The sequence below is a fragment of the Crocuta crocuta genome, unplaced genomic scaffold (genome assembly GCF_008692635.1).
Source record: "Crocuta crocuta isolate KB4526 unplaced genomic scaffold, BGI_CrCroc_1.0 scaffold166, whole genome shotgun sequence".
NCBI lineage: Eukaryota > Metazoa > Chordata > Mammalia > Carnivora > Hyaenidae > Crocuta > Crocuta crocuta.
This window is the reverse complement of record NW_027531018.1, coordinates 2,355,957-2,375,335: the sequence shown is the minus strand read 5'-3', so window position 1 is coordinate 2,375,335 and position 19,379 is coordinate 2,355,957. Positions and strand designations below refer to the sequence as shown.

Below are 19,379 nucleotides of genomic sequence, written 5' to 3'. Positions count from 1 at the left end.
TTCGTGGGTTCGAGCCCCGCGTCAGGCTCTGTGGTGACTGCCAGCTCAGAGCCTGGAGCCTGTTTCAGTCTGTGACTCCCTCTCTCTCTGACCCTCCCCTGCTCACGCTGTCTCTCTCTCTCTCCTAGAAATAAATTTAAAAAAAAAAAAAATTAAAAAAAACAACAAAGAGGCTGAAAAAGGAAGAAGGCAAAGAGAAAAAGAAACAAAATACTATGCAACAAACAGAGAAGAGTTACAAATATGGTAGATATTAATCTAACTATATCAGTAATCAAATGTGAAAGGTCTAAATACACCAATTAAAAGACAGAGATTGTCACCATGAATAAAAAACAGATTTAACAGCACCATTCATCAGCCTGCACTAATTGATGTTTAGAGACTACTTCATCTAATAACAGAAGAGTACACATTCTTCTCAGGCTCACATAGAACATTCACCAATATAGACCACATTCAGGGCCTAAAACACACAAAAAAATTTTTTTAAAGAATTGAAATTATACAAAGTATGCTCTCAGACCATAAAAATTAAGTTACAAGTCAGTAACAGAAAGATAGCAGAAAAAAAAATCCCGAAATATTTAGAAATTAAGTAAGATATGAGTCAAAGAGAAGTACTCAAGAGAAACTAAAGACTTATTTGAACTAAGTGAAAATGAAAATACAACATCTCAAAATTTGTGGGATGCAGTAAAGGCAGTGCTTAGAGGAAAATTTATAGCATTGAATGCATATATTAGAAAAGAAGAAAGATCTTGGGGTGCCTGGGCGGCTTAGTCAGTTAAGCGTCCAACTTTCGCTTAGGTCATGATCTCGCGGTTTGTGGGTTCGAGCCCCGCGTCGGGCTCTGTGCTGCCAGCTCAGAGCCTGGAGCCTGTTTCAGTCTGTGACTCCCTCTTTCTCTGACCCTCCCCTGCTCACGCTGTCTCTCTCTCTCTCTCCTAGAAATAAATAAAAAAAAAAGAAAAAAAAAAGAAAAGAAGAAAGATCTAAAATCAGTAAATTAAGCATCTACTTTAGGAAACTAGAAAAAGAAGTAATTTAAACTGATAGCAATCAGAGGAAAAGAAATTTTAAAAAATTAGGGCAGAAAGCAATTAAATTAAAAAACAAGAAATCAATAGAGAAACTCAAATAAAAAACTGGTCTTTTTAAAAGATCAGTAAACTTAATAAAGCTCCAGCCAGCTAACCAAGAAAAATAAAGGGACACAAATTACTAATATCAGAAAAGAAAGAGGGGTCATCATTATTGATCCTATGGACATAAAAAGAAAGTAATGGAATATTAAGCCCAGAGATCTGGATAACTTAAATGAAATAGACTATTTCTTTGAAAGACACAAACTATACCAAAACTCACAAAAGGAGAAATAAGTGATCTGAATAGGCCTATTTCTATTTTTTATTCGGATATAATTGATATATAACACTGCATTAATTTTAGGTGTACAATATGATTTATGCTTATTATGTGAAGTTACTACACAGTAAATTAAGTTAACACCTATCACCGGACATAGTTATAATTTTACATGTGTGATGAGAATTGTCAAGATTTTCTTTCTTAGCAACTTTCAAATATACAACACATCATTCTTAACTATAGTCACTGTGATGCATATTACATGCCCAAGACTTATTTATCTTATAAGTTTGGAAGTTTGTACCCTTTGACTACCTTTACCCATTTAAGTCACCCCATATATCCTGCCTCTGGCCTATATCTACTTTTTTGAGTCAATAATTAATAACTTTCTACAAAAGAAAGCACCAAGCCCAGACAGTTTCACTGGTGAAATCAGCATCTGAAGAATGAGATGCTAAGTACCTTTGGAAATCAGAGGAATCTGTAAGATTAAGGCAATAGACACTGTAAATGAGCACTGTGCCTAGCTGATAAAGCTGCCCAGTGGGAGTACAGGTCAACAATTCTGGTATTGCTCTGTATGTATACTGGAATGGAACAATTAAGGAAATATATGGCAGATGGTGGGAACCAGCTTATTTATTTACACCCTAGGGGTATTATATATAAAACAGCATTATTTTCACATTATTTCATTTTTTAAGTTTTTATTTGTTTTTGAGAGAGAGAGAGAGCGCGCATGAGCAGGGGAGAGGCAGAGAGAGAGGGAGACAGAGAGAATCCCAAGCAGCCTCCATGCTATCAGCCCAGAGCCCAATGTGGGGCTTAAGCCCACGAACCACGAGATCATGACCTAAGCTGAAGTCAGATACTTCATGGACTGAGCCACCCAGGTGCCCCTATTTTCACATTATTTCATGCATTATTTGGATCATGTACTTCAGAGGTGAGGGGACTAATCCAAAAAGCTCAAAATATTTTCAGATTACAGCTTTTAACAAATATGTCTATATTCTGAAGTAATCATGTAATCTTAGATTCTGTTCTGTCTGTAGGAGCCGTGGACACCAGAGTGGCTTATTATAAATACCTAAAGCAAAGGAGACATGTTATTGAGAAAGCAAAGTTTAAAAATATAACATCAGCTGCTCCTAGGTGATGTCAAAAAGTGAAGAGAGAAAGTAGACAGACTGGAAAATTCTTATTTTTTTGGGAGTACTACTAAATACCTGGANTTGCCTCTCTCCCCCTCCCCCACTATTTCCCCCCTTCTTCTCCCCCACAGTCCTCCGTTAAGTTCCTCCTAATCCTCCTATACAATACCTGGATGTTTCTTAATAGTCACATTTTTAGTACACTATAGACAGAGCATCTGGATATTTGGATTTTTCACTTTTCTGCTGATGCTGTTGATACGTTGTAGACATGGCATAGCTTCAAAATGAAATTATTTCCAAATGCTTGTAACAGCATTTGAAAACAGAATTTAATTAAAAAATAAAATTTCATTCAACACTGCCCTCTCCACCTTGTTTTATAGATCCCTACATTTCATATCTGCAGGAAATAGGGGGAAGGTGCCAAAAAAGAATCCTTCTACTTCCCTTCAAATCAATAGAAGGCCTGATGACTACATACAAAGAATCTGGGTTTCAGGAACACTGTTAACTTGCCTCAACACACAGGCAGATAATTTGCCACAGATTGAAACATTGCTCTATTTAAAGCAACTTCCTGCCTATTAATAGCTGTGAAGCACTAGAACATATTACTGTATCAATAAAGCGGTATGCCTGCTCAAATCTTTTTAAAATGAGGCAACCCACAAATACATACATAGTTACACACATACATAACATTGCACAATCTCCTTCAACAGTCTGAATTGATTTGGAAATAGAAATAAGGACCAAGTGAATTTCTAATAGCCCTTCATATGCCAAGATTCCATACCTTTACTTGCTTATATCCATACTTTCCTCATTGCCTTTGTACTAATAATAGCAGTAATTCCTGGAGTCATTTATTTACATGAGAATTTTCTGCTTACCTCTGGCATCTCCTGTTCTTGCTCCACCTCCACCTATGCAAATACACACAGACACATGTACAAATGGCTGCAAATACTTTGGGATTTGCAGTGCAAAGGAAATGAGCATCACAGTAACTTCCTCCTCCCTTCCACCTCCTTCTCCCTCTTTTCCTCTCTCTTTCTTTCCCTCTCTTCCCTCCTCCCTCTCTCTCTCCTTCTCCCATGTTGTGTGATCCATTCATCATTCTGTATAATTAGGCAAATAAAAAGATACCTTTGTTTTGACTTGATTTGCTGTTCCTTTCAGATTCCTTATGTGCATAGCTAAAGAAAGGAACATGCTACCTTTGGGCAGCATGTGATTGGTCAGGAAATTCCTTCTGCCACGGCATGTGGGTGGGGAGAACATTTGGTGATGTGGTGCAGATGCACAGGTTGCCCTTCGCCAGCGATGCAGATGTGTTTTATGTGCGCGTGCCCAGATGGTGACCCCTCTGGCATTATTAATGTGTCCCAGCTGCCAGGCCTGCTCTTTTACATGCATGCACGCACCTCGATTTCACATAGTTCGTGTGTTTATTTATGAGGCATCAAATTCCTATGTTTCATATGTGGCAGTTATATTAAAAATGAGTTTTAACTGCTCTAAAAATTGATAATCTTTTAAATTGACATAAAATGTGGCCTTCATTTCAAAATGACTCCTCATACAATTAATTGAATTCATAATGCAAATTTCTGACCTTTCCCCTTACATGTTGAGAAAATACAGCATTGGGTATACACTTTAAAGACAGTTAAGAAATTAAATATTTTCATACCTGATATCTTAGAATGATTCTTTGCTTTTCTTTCATTTCTGATTTCTAAGACCAATTTTTAAGAAGTGGTATGTCTGTACATTTGAACATTGCTATTCACTGCTAATTAAACCCAGGCTTCAAGTGAGAGAAATTTGGGATCATCTAGAAATGGGTTGTACTTTTATCAATCCACAATGAGAACTAGTATTATAAAAATATAATTCAGTAATTGCTCCAAAATATTATAGATTGTAATAACTCCATGGATTTAAGGAAATGGCTTAGTCTTAGCAATTTTAGCTTATTATCTAAAGTATAAAATACAGGAGCATGGCAGTTTTGCTGAATTAAAATGAACTGACTCTTACTATTACAAAAAATTTCAGTATTTTTATGGGAAATGTAAAGACGAATCAAATTGTTTAAACAGAAAGATGAAAAATGCAAAAGATAGATGATCAGGTTTTGAAAGATGAAGTTCATGTCTGTTTCCCTTTTTTTTTTTTTAACATGTATTTATTTACTTTGAGAGAGAGAAAGCGTGTGCGTGCATGAGCAGGGAAGGGGCAGAGAGAGAGGGAAAGAGAGAATCCAAAGCAGGCCCAACACTGTCAACACAGAACCTGACACAGGGCTTGATCCCATGGACTGTGAGAACACGACCTGAGCCCAAATCAAGAGTCAAGCGCTCAACCAACTGGGCTACCTGGTTGCCCCTCTGTTTCCTTTTCTTGTTTTTAATTTTTTTTAATTTTTTAATTTATTTCTGGGAGAGAGAGAGAAAGACAGCGTGAGCAGGGAAGGGTCAGAGAGAGAGGAAGACACAGAATCTGAAGCAGGCTCTAGACTCTGAGCTGTCAGCACAGAGCCTGACATGGGGCTCAAACCCACGAACCATGAGATCATGACCTGAGCTGAAGTCGGATGCTTAACTGACTGAGCCACCCAGGAGCCCCTGTTTCCTTTTTAAATATCAGAGATAATGAACTAAAAAGTCAGAAAACATATCACTTATCACAGATAGCTATCTCCAAAATCAGCTGTAGGAAATGAATGACCAAAATTCTGGTGTGATTTTATTTTAAGGGGCTGTACCCCTTTATTACCAATAGTAGAGGGCTAGAGTTGCTAATGCTGAGTGCTAAAGTAGGCATACACTGAATCTTACTTCCCTAATACGTGGTTTATGGCCCTCAGGAACAGTATTCTATTTCCTTAAGTAAAGCCTGTTTGTCCTATTTGGATATATATTTATTTTGATTTCATAAATAAAGGTGCTAACTCATGTATAACCACACTCACAAGGTAGGATGGAAAATTAAAGCAATTACAAGCATACCCTGGAGATTACATGGGTTCAGTTCCAGACCACCACAGTAAGACAAGCATCACAATAAAGCGAGTCAAATGAATTTTTTGGTTTTCTGGTGCATATCATAGCTATGTTCACACTATACAGTAGTCTATTAACTATGTCATTGCCTTATGTCTAAAAAACGATGTACATTTCTTAATTAGAAAATATTGCTAAAAAATGCTAACCATGACCTGAGCTTTCAGTGAATTGAAATCACTGATCACAGATCACTGTAGCAAATAGAATAATAATGAAAACACTTGAAATATTGCCAGAAATACTAAAATGTGACACAGAGACACAAAGTGAGCAAATGCTATTGGAAAAATGGTGTGATAGATATATTGGACACAGGATTGCCACAGACCTTCAATTTGTAAAAACACGATATCTGTGAAGCTCAATGAAACAAGGCATGCTTGTATCTGACTAATTTAGGCAAAAGTAAAGGATATTCTTCCCTGACTCTGTGCCTACAGCATGGAGCTTGCTTGGGATTCTCTCTCCTTCTCTCTCTCTCTCTCTCTGCCTCTCCCCCAACTGTGCACACATGCACTCTCAAAGTAAATGAATAAACTTAAAGAAAAAATAGTCTTCCCTGAAAATACTGCCAGGAATTTGAAAGCAAAACAGGGAGGTTATAGGGGTATTTTTCTCCCCACACTCTCCAGATAATCACCTCAGATTGGCTCCATGTGTATTTTTGTTCAAATACATATGTTTAATAATAACGCTAGTGTTCTCCCAAAGATTTAGAGCAACTCTCAGAAGACTTCAGATCAGGTCATTTATGGGGATGAAGTAATCAAAAAAGTGAAAAGCCTTGGAAATGTCTTCTTATTTGATGTGGAAAGAGGAACGGCTATGGCCTTGTCTTTTTCATGTACATCTTGAAGTCTTATCAAATAATTTTGTTATTGACCTGAAGGCTAGTACGACCAAGACCTTTTTAAAGGACCCAAAAATATATCTATAGGCTTTTTTTCCCCTCAGCTGCCTCCTTTTATCTCAAAGATGAAGTAAAAAAGAAAAAAGAGAAACAAATAACATCAGTCTTTGTTATACTCAGATGACAAATATAGGAAATGCATGCCGTAACAACTGCTTCCACATCATTGGCAGACATAATTAATGCTCTTTATCCTCCCCCAGGGTCCAGGCTCAGAATCCTCCTCAACAGAGCATTGCCAGGCGCCACTGCCAATTCAAGTCCACACCTGAGACAAAACCTCTCTGCCATCCCCCCTCTTACATTGGTGCTGAGCAAGTAATAGTTAGTCTGCATGTGATAAAACATAAAAGACCAGAGGTTATTGCTGTTGTTTAAACCTGTCTGCTTTTCACAAGAGAGGTGATAGCTGATAGTAGGCCTGATCTAAAGAATGGGAGCGTCACCGTGGTAACCATATCAGGTTGTTGACTCACAACCCATCAGCTCAGTCTACCCCGCTTCCTGCCACAGGGGAGTGGGGCCAGCCAACTTAAAGAACCCTCTGAAGGCAACTTGGACTCAGGTCAGTGGTACAGGCCACAAAGGAGTTGCACACAGATGAACAGGAAAGAGTCTGCTCTACATCTTGGCTTGCCTGGAAAAGGCAAGACAAAAGCAAAGGAAAGATAAGAAGCAAAAGGTGGGCTGCAAATCCACTAGGCAAGGGTGAGGACACCTCACAGTTGGGACTCCAAGGCTAACCCTGCAGGCTGCACTGGACAGCAGGCAGAAGAGGTCCCAGAAGCTGCTGTGATGCCACTTCCTCCCTGTGATGTCACCATGCATTTGCACATGTGTACATGATAGAAAAAACAGCCCCTTGGCTCCATATATTACAGTACTGTTTCCAGAGCACTTTCCCATCTGTGATCTCGTTTGATCCCCACCTCAGCACAGGCAGGCAGGGCAGGCATTGTTATCCCCAGTTTTACAACAAAAGTGAGGCTCCCTTGTCCAAAACCATACCGCTTTTGAAGTCCAAAGTTGCTTTCATCTGAACTATCCCAGTGAAAAGAAGTAAAAGAAAATTAATATTTTGGATGAGTTCCCATTTGAATTTTCAGACCATCATACTAATTCCCTCCGAAACTTTGCATGGATAGAAGAGCTTACAGATGGATGGTGACCCAGTTGCATGTTATAGAGACGGGACAGTGATGGTGGTTTCCCCCATAGTAGCTTCTGGATCATTTAACAGTGGACATGACATTCTGGGCCCTCCGTCATTGAAAGAGACTTTCTATTCATTTTGCTGACAGCTGGTGACATTGTTGCAGATGTGGGTCGTCCCTCTGTATTTCACGATAAAACTTTACTGGTGGCGGTTTCTATCTATGTGGGGAATGTTCTCGGTCATTACCAGTTACATCCTCTTCAGAGCTACCCGGAAACCCCTCTCAGGAAGAACACCAAGGTATGTATCCCGTTCGTTGCACCCCTGACATTCTCTTATTTATAAACATTAAGAAGTACTTCAATTCCATTTTCCTGGATTGGGGAGGGGCGCATCACACTTCTTTTGCCCTGTGGTAGCAAAACTATTTGGAAATTAGCTATACCACTGTTCACATTCATTATGTAATGGTGATTCAGACATATCTGTAAAATCTATTACTTCAGATACTAATGAAAGCCATAAGAAAGAGAAGTAAAAGTATTGTTTAAACTTTCTAGAACAAAAGGACGCATGGGTGGCTCAGTCGGTTACGCATCCTACTTCTGCTAAGGTCATGATCTCAAGGTCCAGTCAGTGAGTTTGAGTCCCACAGTGGGCTCTGTGCTAACAGCTCAGAACCTGGAGCCTGCCTCAGATTCTGTGTCTCCCTGTCTCTCTGTCCCTTCCCCACTCACACTCTGTCTCTCTTTCTTCCTCAAAAATAAATAAACATTTAAAAAATTTTATCTAGAACACTATTTGCATGTTTATTTTTAGCTTAGCATTTATTTTGCTCAGCTCCATCATAAGTTGTGTCACACACATTTTATAATAGAGCAAGAGTTAGATGTTTGTATTTCTAACAACTATGTATGTATTTTATTTTGGGTAAATCATAAGTAATGGACAACTTACTCCTCTCATAACAAATGAGGCTTTAATATTCCAGTGCTCATCTTAATTACCACTGCCAACCTCTTGACATTTCTATAATGCCATTATAACATCCACGGATCTTTCCAAAGTACTTGTAATCTCATAACATGCCCACAAATTTGCTTTCACTCTCCTTGTTTTGCAGTTCAGATCTAAATTTAAATCTAGATAAAACTGAAATGGGATAGAGAGAAAATGTGTAAAGCATTACGTGGTAATAAGACAATGTCACGTTTTGGTCTTTGTTGGAGAACAAATCCTAAGCTACTGTGAAATGTTTTTATGATTATTTAGCTAGTCAGATGTTTGTTTTTAATCCTCAAAAAAAGTGGGAGAGATGGATATCAACTTTTCCTTCTACTCTGGAGAAGAGAAAATCTACAGTGAGAAAAATCAGATAAATAAATGTAATGATGAAGATTAATATTCAAGGGGACCCTGGCTGGGTCAGTCAGAAGAGCATGCAATTCTTGATCTCGAGACCATGAGTTCAAGCCCCATGTTGGGTGTAGAGATTACTAAAAAAAAAATTAATTAATTAAAAATTGATATTCAAATAAATGAATTCTGATATATTAATTTAATCCCACTTGGAAAGAACTCTAGGCTGGTGTTAGGACACCTCCCGAACTGGCCGATTCTGGGTTTTAGACAGCCTTTGTGTGGCCTGGTTTATCTGTACATGGTCATATGGTACCTTTTCTCCTTCTTAAAAAAATGTTGTAAGTTATTCAAAACTTATGAAAGTGATCTAAATTTTGGATGAACCAAAATGCACTTGCTTTCATTCCCTGGATATAATCTCTGTCATATTTCAGTGAGAACAGTTTACTTCTCTCCTGTGGAATGAATTACCCCAGTTAAACACAGTATTTCTGTGCACATGAGCTCATTCAATGCAGAAGAACTTCATGACAAGAAATACCCACACGCTGCCTCGTTCCTCTCCATGGCCCATGTGTCTCAGATGGCAGGGCGCCTGCCCTCTGTTCCTCATGCCCCCAGGGCATCCGCTTCAGTTTCTCCTCCCTGCACAGCTCTGAGCCCTGGCATAGCCTGGCAGCCAACACACTCCACTAACATTTAAAAAAAGACCTACAGCCACCATTTGAAGAGATAACAATAGGAGAGGCTAATTAGACCCCATTTCTTCTAGAAAAGCACTCTGGATAAAGAAGCACCTGTTTATGAGAGGTAATAGGCCCTAAGGATCCTTATGGATCTTTGATCATCATATCATAAGTTTTTCATTAGGAAGTAGGTTTTTGTTACAGACTAGGAAAGCCTGGTGAGATCAAACCAGCATGGTGCAAAAGCAAACCCAAGAGGAGTGGTCCCTCTCACCAAGGCAGTTTAAAAATCAGCTATTCCTCCCCCAGAGTGTACCAAGCCCTTGCTGTGGGGCAAAGTAACGGAGAAGGGGTTATGGGTTTCCTCTACTGCAGTAGGGTTCAGGCTCAAAAACAGGCCGCACATCCTCCACGAAGAGCTGGGCTTGGTCACATCAGTTCCAGGCCAAGCTTTCCTTTGTGGAGGCTTGCCTGAAGCACGAACATAATTCCTAATCTGGCTTCTCTGCCTTCCAGTATAATCTAAGTAGCAAGGGAGTTCTGGATGCTAGTGCTCTAGAAACTTGTACTCGCAATAAGCAGGAAGATTTGGGGGTGGGGGACTTGGGAAATCTAACATACCTGTAATAATTATACGCATAATGAGCATTTAATGTGTCAGATCTTTTGAACACTAATACATGATCTCACAGAATCTTCAGAACTACCTTAGGAGCTAGTGTTATCCCCACTTTATGAGTGAGGCAATCATAGGAAGAAGTACTAAGTAGGGTGGCCAGAGTCCAACAGGCAGTAATGGGAAGAGGGAGCCCAGAATCATACCAATAGCAGAGTGTGAACCCCCTCCACCCGCCTCGCTCCCAACAGCAGGCTGCGCCTTAATGAGACAGAGAAGGCCTGCAGTTTAAAAAGTCAAAACACCTGTGATGCTGGCACAAGCTTGAGAGGGGCCCCTCTAGGTGCAGAGAGGGTCCGTGGAGTTCCAGTGTGTGTGGGGTTCCCAGGTACCCACTCTGGTGATGGCAGGTGCTGTGGGGTTGCCTCACAGTCCCTCTCGGACCCTTTGCCCACTCTCACCCCTTCAAGCAATGGAAACTTCCACCTCTATCTGGCTGCACTGAGCAGAGATCCAAACTGCCGGTCAGTGCAAACCCAAAAGAACCGGCAGCCCCAGGAGTCACTGTCAAAAAGACCCCAAAGCCCTGCCTGGCCCCCTTTCGAGGTGACTTAGGCTCAGGGCCACTCGACCCACCTTGTGCAGTCCACGCAGAGTTTCCAGCCCCTGAGAAGTCCCCACTGCAGATCCCCCGCCGCCCCATGGGGCAGGAGAACACGTCCAGGAGGAAGTGTGCCCACATAACCCTAGTACTGAATCGCCTGAAGTGGGGAAGCCTTTCACCATAAAATGATGTAATGACAACTCATTTCTCAAACCAACCCACAAACCCCATTCACAGCATCATGTTTCAGAAGGTCCCTTCTTCTTCTTCTTCTTCTTCTTCTTTTTTTTTTTTTCCTTTTCGTTTCTTTTCCTTCATGCTCAGCACAGAGCCCAAAATGGAGCCCAAGCCAGGCTTGAACTCAGGACCCTGAGATCAAGACCTGAGCTGAGATCAAGAATCCAGTCAGATGTTTAACGGACTGAGCCCCACCCAGGTCATGAGAAGGCCCCTTCTGACTGCAATTCAATGAAGCAGGGCATCTTTTAAAATAGCATTGAAACAGTACATCAGTAGTATCATAGAATGTAAGCGTTGGGTGCAATGGCTCCAACAGGGAGGAAGTGGGGGAGGTGAAACAGTTGGAGGCAGGGCTCCAGGGGGTAGAGGTTAAGTTCTGGAGTGCAGTTGAGAGTGAAGTTGACTGTGAAAGGTGGGAACCGGCTCCTGGAAAGTGTGGAGAGAAAGAGCTGAGAGGCCTGCCTCCCTCCTGCCCTCCATCACCCTTGGGAGCAACAGTCCAACCACCACCTTCATTTCTCTGGGCACAATGACAGTCCCTCAGCTGCGCCCCCCTCACTTCTCATTCCAGTGGGCAGAACCTTGTCCTGTGGCACCACGAAGGCATCTGGGCTCCCAGCCTCTTCTTACATCCTCCCAGGCATGAGGCAGAGGCCCTTCCTATACGTTTTCAAAGGGCTTTTACTGCCAGGGATAAGGGAAACAAGCAGGGTAAGGGGTCCCTTCTAAATCATCGACACCCGTCCTCTCTATCCCCATGTCCAACTTCTCCACTCTGACCCTGTGGGAAGAAGGAAAGGCAGAGTGCTCACTGTATGTGCTGGGATACACAGAGGACGCATCCACATAGCAGGAGAAAACCAGCCTGAGGCACGCTTGTGGTTCCATCCCAGGGCTAGGGAAGGGGCTCTGTGAGTGGAGAGAAGTTGGGGTGAGGCTGAGCCTGACACTGATGACCTCTGTCCGTGGGCTGGGGGGTGGAGGAGCAGAAGAAGGGGGCAAACACTCCTGGGGGAGGAGTTGACTTGACTTCTCTGCTCATCTTGTGCTTACTCCGAGCTACTCCTGCCAAAACCGCTCTAAGCTAACCCTAGGACCAGAGGAGAGAAGGGGAGCCCTTCTTGCAGTCAGAAGGAGCCTTCTCAGGGGCCTGGGTGGGGCTCAGTCCATTAAACATCTGACTGGATTCTTGATCTCAGCTCAGGTCTTGATCTCAGGGTTCTAGGGTTCCATCTCTGAAAGCCACTCTTACATGAGGAGCATAGACAAGCTTCAATGAATATATATATCCACATGCATACCATTTATATAGATTACTATTGAGTTTAGCTGATATAATCTACTTACATTCTTTATATGACATAATAAATAGAATTCTAGAAATTAAAAACTGACTTATAACAATGTTTGAAAAAGATAAAATACTTTATAATATATCATGTTCTGTATTTCTCCCCATTTTACATCCACAGGTTGGTCTACAAATGGTTTCTTCTAATCTACAAACTCAGCTACGCATTTGGTGTTGTGGGTTATTTGGCCATCATGTTTACAATGTGTGGATTCAATTTATTTTTCAAGTAAGTATCTCCAGTTAAGACATTAATGTCTCCAAGCACTTGGCTTGCAATATTCACCTGGTCAAGTTCTCTGTATCAAGAATCATTTGGCCCTACAATGTTCCATACACACATTGTTTATAGGAGATGTCATTGGTGGAAATCACTAGCAGAGTATAAGAGGAAACCCTATAGAGTAAAAAAAAAATTAAGCTTTAAGGAAAATCTGTACTTGAGGGGTGTCTGAGTGGTTCAGTTGACTTAGGCTCAGTCGACTTAGGCTCAACTGACTTGGGCTCAATTAAGTGTCTGACTTAGGCTCAGGTCATGATCTTGAGGCTTATGGGTTTGAGCTCCACATCAGGGTCTCTGTTGTCTGTGCAAAGCCAGCTTCAGTTCCTGTCTCCCTCTGTCTGCCCCTCCTCAACTCATGCTTTCTCTCTGTCTCAAAAATAATAAATAAAAACATCAAAAATATTTTTAAAAATCTGTACTTGATAGGCAGATGTTAAACATCACCATTGAAAGCAGGTCTACATTTGTGGTTGAGTAATTCTTACTGAACTACAAATTTCCCCTCCATAAATTCTGAAGTGTCATTTCCTTGTATGTATCTTCTTCCTTCCAAACCTCTAGAACTATACTGTCTGGTGCAGTATACAATAGGTCATGTGACTGTGAGCACCTAAACTATGAAATAAAATGTTCTAGAACTATAAAATAGAAACTGGATTTCAAAGTATGAAAAAGAATGTTAAAAAAGAAAAAGAAAAAAGAATTTTTATGCTGACTACATGTTGAAATACAGTGTTTGGGATATACTGGTGAAATTATTTCATGTTTCTTTTTAATGTGGCTATGAGGAAATTTTCAATCTATATTTCTATATTGCCATGGATAGCACTGCTTTAGAATTTTATTTCTGGTACCTATGAAATCCCTTTTGCTGGGGACAGTCAGAAAAGGAAAAAACTAAGTGCTTAGAACCTGAATGAGAGGTAAGGAAATAACAGAGCAAGAATGTCTTGTGAGAAATCAAGGAAATCGGGATCATTAGAATTCAGAACTGAGCTCCCATGAGAAAAATGGTTGCTGACATGGGCTGTGGATGAGGTTCTCATGGGCAGAGCCAAGGCTGTGTGATCAACCTGTGGCCTGGAAAGGGAAATTAAGACATACCACATGGCTGTAGAAAGCAGCTCAAATAAAGATTCCCCAGAATATCTTTCACACTGAAGCTCAGAAATTAAAAGGCAAACATTGGCAATTCATAAAATATGTCAGGCAATTGGATGGAGCGTCAGCTCTGAAGGGAAGGACTCTTCCTACGGCAGCATAGCAATCTGATTTTATAAACATTTCAGGAAACTTTCAGAGTAGGGGCTCTTACCATTTTCTAGCAGGAAAGGGATAGAACATGATTGTACAGATCTATGATTTCTATATTATTCTGTGTATAGAAAGACTGATTTCTTTTATTTTTTAGCATACTGTCCAACTTCATTTTAGTGAATGTAAAAATATTCATAAGGAATTTTGAAATCACTGAGCCTATAGTTGTCGCAGGACTACTTTCCATAAGCTATTAAGTTCCTTAACCATGACTTCTCCTACAATGAGGCATACTAAGAACTTAACCCTTCAGGCTGGGAAGGAACTATTTTTTCACTATTTAGTGTTATTGATCACTGCTGTTTTAAGATTCTTTTCTGTGGAACCACGAGTCTGTTACTATACTTTCTACCAGTAAAATTATAGTGCATCCTCCCCTGAACATGGGGAGAGATCATCTTCATTCCTCCCCACTGCCCCTATTCTCAAATATACCCAGGCAAATCTTGAAAGAATAAAGTCACCATTTGTGCTTGAATTCCCAATTCACCTCACCAAAAGATCTGTAACTTCTAAGTCTACAAAACTCTTTGCCTTTGCCATTTCCTCCTCAAATTCACAGAGCACAAAACAACCAGAAAACATTCTTAGGGACCAACTACCCAGCTGCCCTCCACTCCTGCCTCCCTTCCTGATACCATCAGATCTACCCAGGCCCAGGGCTAATAATTGAAACTGTTGAGAGATACAACAAACCATATGTGCAATGATTAAGATTCAGAAATTAAATTAGGGGCTAATTAGTTACCTTTTGAAGAAATATTTCTCTTAAAAATGGGGTGCGGCGGTATCACAGAGAATTTCTTTTGTTTTTCAGCATACTGTCCATAAAACTTTGGAGTGGGGTCTGAAGGGCAGTGCATCATATTTGAAATATGATGCAACTTGCAAAATATTTTTTCTGAATAGCACACTCAGAATGGCATAATAGCAAAGGGCCTCAAAATTGGAGGGTGATCCATGGTTTTGTTTTGTACCAATTGTCGTGTTAAGCAAATAATTTTTTTCTAAATCTCCATTTTTTCAAATGCAAATGAGGTAGATAACCGTATCTACCTCAAATATTTGTTGGGCAAGTGAAGTATTTGAAAGTATTCTCTAAAACCTAAGCTTGATAGCAGGGATTCTCAACCTGAGAAGTTTCTAAAACGCACTGCCCTGCAGACCCCACCCCAGGCCACTTGCATCACAGCTCCTGAGCAGCAGAGTCTTAAATCTCCGAAGGCGGTTCTAATCAGTATTTAAGGCTGAGAAACACTACTCCATTAAAGAAGTTCTTAATGTTAGCTGCCCACTGGAATCACCTGGAGTCTGGATAGCTTCCAAAAATATTGCTGCACAGGCCCTCACCCCCAGAGAGTCTGATGTAATTGGCCTAGGGTGGAGGGGAGATGGGGAGTTTTACAAGCTGCCCAGGCCTTTCTTTGCACAGCCCAGCCTCAGAGCCACTAGTTAAAAGACCTTCTCAAGAATTACATCGTCCACTTACCACAGAGTGGTAAAATTTGAAGAGAATTTAGAGAATTTAAAAGTCTTTAAAAGATCAATTACAGTCTAAAAAAAATCAGCTAAAAAAAATACTCCCAACTTTCTGTTAAGAGACTATGGCAGGAAATTTCTTCTAAGCTGCATCCCTTCTCAAGCTCCTCATATGCCACGTTCTTATTTCCTCACACTGTCGTTTTCAACAGAATCAAGGCTAGAGATTCCATGGACTTTGGAATTGTATCCTTGTTCTATGGCCTCTACTATGGTGTCATGGGGAGAGATTTTGCAGAGATATGTTCGGATTATATGGCTTCTACTATAGGGGTAAGTGTTGCCTTCATTCCTTGACACTACTTATGGTGCATGGAGAAATGGTCTCATCTTACATGTTGGCATCCATTTTCGGAAATCAAGAAGTTTTTTTTGGTTCTCCCAGCCCAACTGCTCCGATTCTCCTTGCATCAAAACTCATCTTTGCTAATTGATTAGAAAATATACTTTCCATTTATATAAAGCTGTTGGGAAATGAGGCTTTATTAATTAATTCATTCATTCATTCACTCATTCATTCATTCATTTTCAAGTAGTCTCTAGCCCAATGCAGGGCTCAAACTCACAACCCTGAGATATAGAGTCACGTGGTCTACTGACAGACAGCCAGTTGCCCCCAAAAGCATCTTTTTAAATAAAATAATTATTTGGGGGCACCTGGGTGGCTCAGTCAGTTAAGCAACCAACCCTTGATATGGGCTCAGGTCATGATCTCTAGGTTGTGAGATCAAGCTCCACATCTGGCTCCACAATGAGCACAGAACCTGCTTGGAATTCTCTTTCCCTCTCTCTCTGCCCCTCCCCTGCTCATGCACGCATGCTCTCTCTAAATAAATAAATAGATATACATTAAAAAATAATTATTATTTGGAAGTAACCATCTCTAGCATATTCCAATTGCCAACATTGAAAGGATTAGTAAAAATTAAATAGTGACAAAAAACTTTATATCTGCCTAACACAGAAAGTTATATTTCATGCACATAAAGCACTTGAGAATCAAGCATCACTCCTCATAATGATCAGTTATCATTAGCATTAGAAGAAGTAGGAGATACAAAAACTGTGCTAAATATATTCTGACTATATATTGGTCTCTAGGATTTAAAAAATATCCCTAATACTTTTTTCTTAAACTTTCTTTTTAAAAAAAAATTTTAATGGTTTTTATTTATTTCTGAGAGAGAGAGAGACAGCGTGAGCAGGGGAAGGTCAGAGAGAGAGACACACACACAGAATCCAAAGCAGGCTCCAGGCTCTGAGCTGGCTGTCAGCACAGAGCCCGACACGGGGCTCGAACCCACAAACTGTGAGATCATGACCTGAGCCAAAGTCAGATGCTCAACCGACTGAGCCACCCAGGCGCCCCTTAAACTTTCTTAAGATTAAAACTCCAAGTGGACATACTTGCTAGTTAAATGGATTTCAGATTTAGATATTAGGAGCATTCATCTATGTCTGACACATGCACATCTCATGAAAACTTACAAACCAGGGGCTTCAGGGATGACGTAGTGGCTTCAATAATTCCATGTCTCTGTCCTCTACTGGCCTCTTGGTACACAGCAGATAAAAAATGGAAAAGCTAGTGTGGATGGCAAGGGAAGAGTGTAATTCCAGATTGTTGTTCTCTCTCTCCAGTTATGGGGCAGGACTAAATAGATATGACCTTGGCTATACCCACCCAGTCTGCCCTTCTCCACCTCCGTAGGCTCTATCTTACTCTTTTCCTATAGCCTGGATTCCGACTGCTGTGGTGAAATACCAGAACAAGATACCTTTGGGAATTCCCCTGCCATGTGTCATCTATGGGACAACTGCCTTTTTTATAATGTTTAAGGTGAGCAAAGAAAAGAGCATTTCCACTCCTACTTCCTCCAGCAAAAGCCAGAAGCCATACTCCTTAAAAAATTCCCAAAGCCTTTTGTACTTGTATATGGGTAGGAGAGGGAGAGAAGAGTTGTGTGTCCTCTGTTCTCCAGTGGACCAGGAAGAAGAGATTCAACCTCACAAGACAGGTTTTTAAGCAGCAACTTTCTGGAGACTTCTCACCTGATTCCACCCCACCAGTCTTCAACTTCTTGTCATCCTCTGTCAGCTTAACTCTACCAAATATATAAAACCCACTGCTTTAAGCCATTGGCACAACCCCCAGTGACTTGAACTGATGGAGTGTGTGTGTGTGTGTGTGTGTGTGTGTGTGTGAGAGAGAGAGAGAGAGAGACAGAGAGAGACAGAGAGAGAGGCGGGGGGNGTGTGTGTGTGTGTGTGAGAGAGAGAGAGAGAGAGAGACAGAGAGAGACAGAGAGAGACAGAGAGAGAGGCGGGGGACGGGGGCTAAGGAGGAAGGAAAGGAGGAGCAATTTCCATTCTCACACCAGTGCCGAGGCCCCACACCAGACTAATTAAGTCACAATCTCCGGGAGTGGAGCCAGTGCATCTGCTTTGTTTTAAAAGCTCCTCAGGAAAAGAAATGAGCTATTAAGCCATGCAAAAACATAGATGGATTGTAAATACGTATAGCTAAGTGAAAGAAGGCAGTCAGAAAAGGGTACATGTTATATGATTCCATTTATATGACATTTTGGAAAGAACACAACTGTGGAGATGGTAAGCAGATCAGTGGTTGCCAGGGGTTTAGGGAGCCAGCAGGGCTGAATAGGTGAAGTACAGAGAATTTTTTAGGGCAGTGAAATTATTCTGTATGACACTGTAATGGTAAATACATGACACTATGCATTTGTCAAAATCAATAGTATTTATAGCAGAAAGGGTGAAACAGTGTATACAAATCTGAAAAATCATTTGGGATGTGCGAGGATACCAGGACAGAATGTAGACTGTGACAGAAGAATCTAACTGTATTACAAATGCATGAAATAACCACACTGAAGGGAGCAGGAGAAGAAAGTGCTGACCTAAGTAACTCTGAAATGAGTAGAGATCTAAGATTAAAAGCAAAGGAACTGAACATAAACAGTGTACTCTAGTTCATAAAGTGCTTTCCCTCAGGGCTATGAGTTAACAATTCTGATACTGCTATACATGTATTCTAGAACTGAACAACAACTCAGTATATGTTGATCCATAGTGGGAACTATGTTTCTCACCCTCAGAAAGTTACAGATACCTAAGGAGAGAAGACTAGAATGATACATATAGTAAAGGATAAGAGTTAAAGACATCAGTCTGAACTCATGTTTAGCTTAATATAGATTATATGTATCTTAATATAGATGGATACATATAGGAACATCTATCACTATGTTATACACATGGGTTAGTATATACAGATCTATTTCCTTGCTCTGTCAGCTAAGACTAGAAGCAATGACGCCCCAGTGGCAGTGAGCACACCTAGTGCCTAGATCTTTTCTAATGCCGTTCTACAGTAAAAGGAACCAGGGTTCCTTAGAGAAACGGTTGATTCTAGGTCTTGGCAGGGAATATACAAATGAGCCTGGAGTACCTTATGCTGCCAGAAGTTAAGGAAGTGCTCAAAACAAGCAAATAGACAAAACACCCACCACCATGATGAGGGTAAGTCAAAGAGATACAGAAGCCACCTGACAAAGCTCCCAATGGTCAAAGCTGGAACAATCTGTGCAACAAAATAGTAGCAGCAGTAGTAGTGGTGGTGGTGGTAGTAGCAGTAGCAGCAGCAGCAGCAGCACTGTGTTATAACCCAAAGTATAAAATAAATATCATGA

General features: G+C 40.7%; 1 protein-coding gene across 1 annotated transcript in view; it reads left to right on the top strand.

The window, feature by feature from the left end:
• RNF175 (ring finger protein 175) overlaps window positions 1–19,379 on the top strand; it is a 43,096-nt gene that overhangs the window by 14,858 nt on the left and 8,859 nt on the right. Inside the window, exons 5-8 of the mRNA XM_077770961.1 lie at window positions 7,817–7,971; window positions 12,652–12,759; window positions 15,822–15,942; window positions 17,381–17,509. Of these exons, the coding sequence (XP_077627087.1) occupies window positions 7,817–7,971; window positions 12,652–12,759; window positions 15,822–15,942; window positions 17,381–17,509 (513 nt within the window). The remainder of the gene's footprint in view (window positions 1–7,816; window positions 7,972–12,651; window positions 12,760–15,821; window positions 15,943–17,380; window positions 17,510–19,379) is intronic.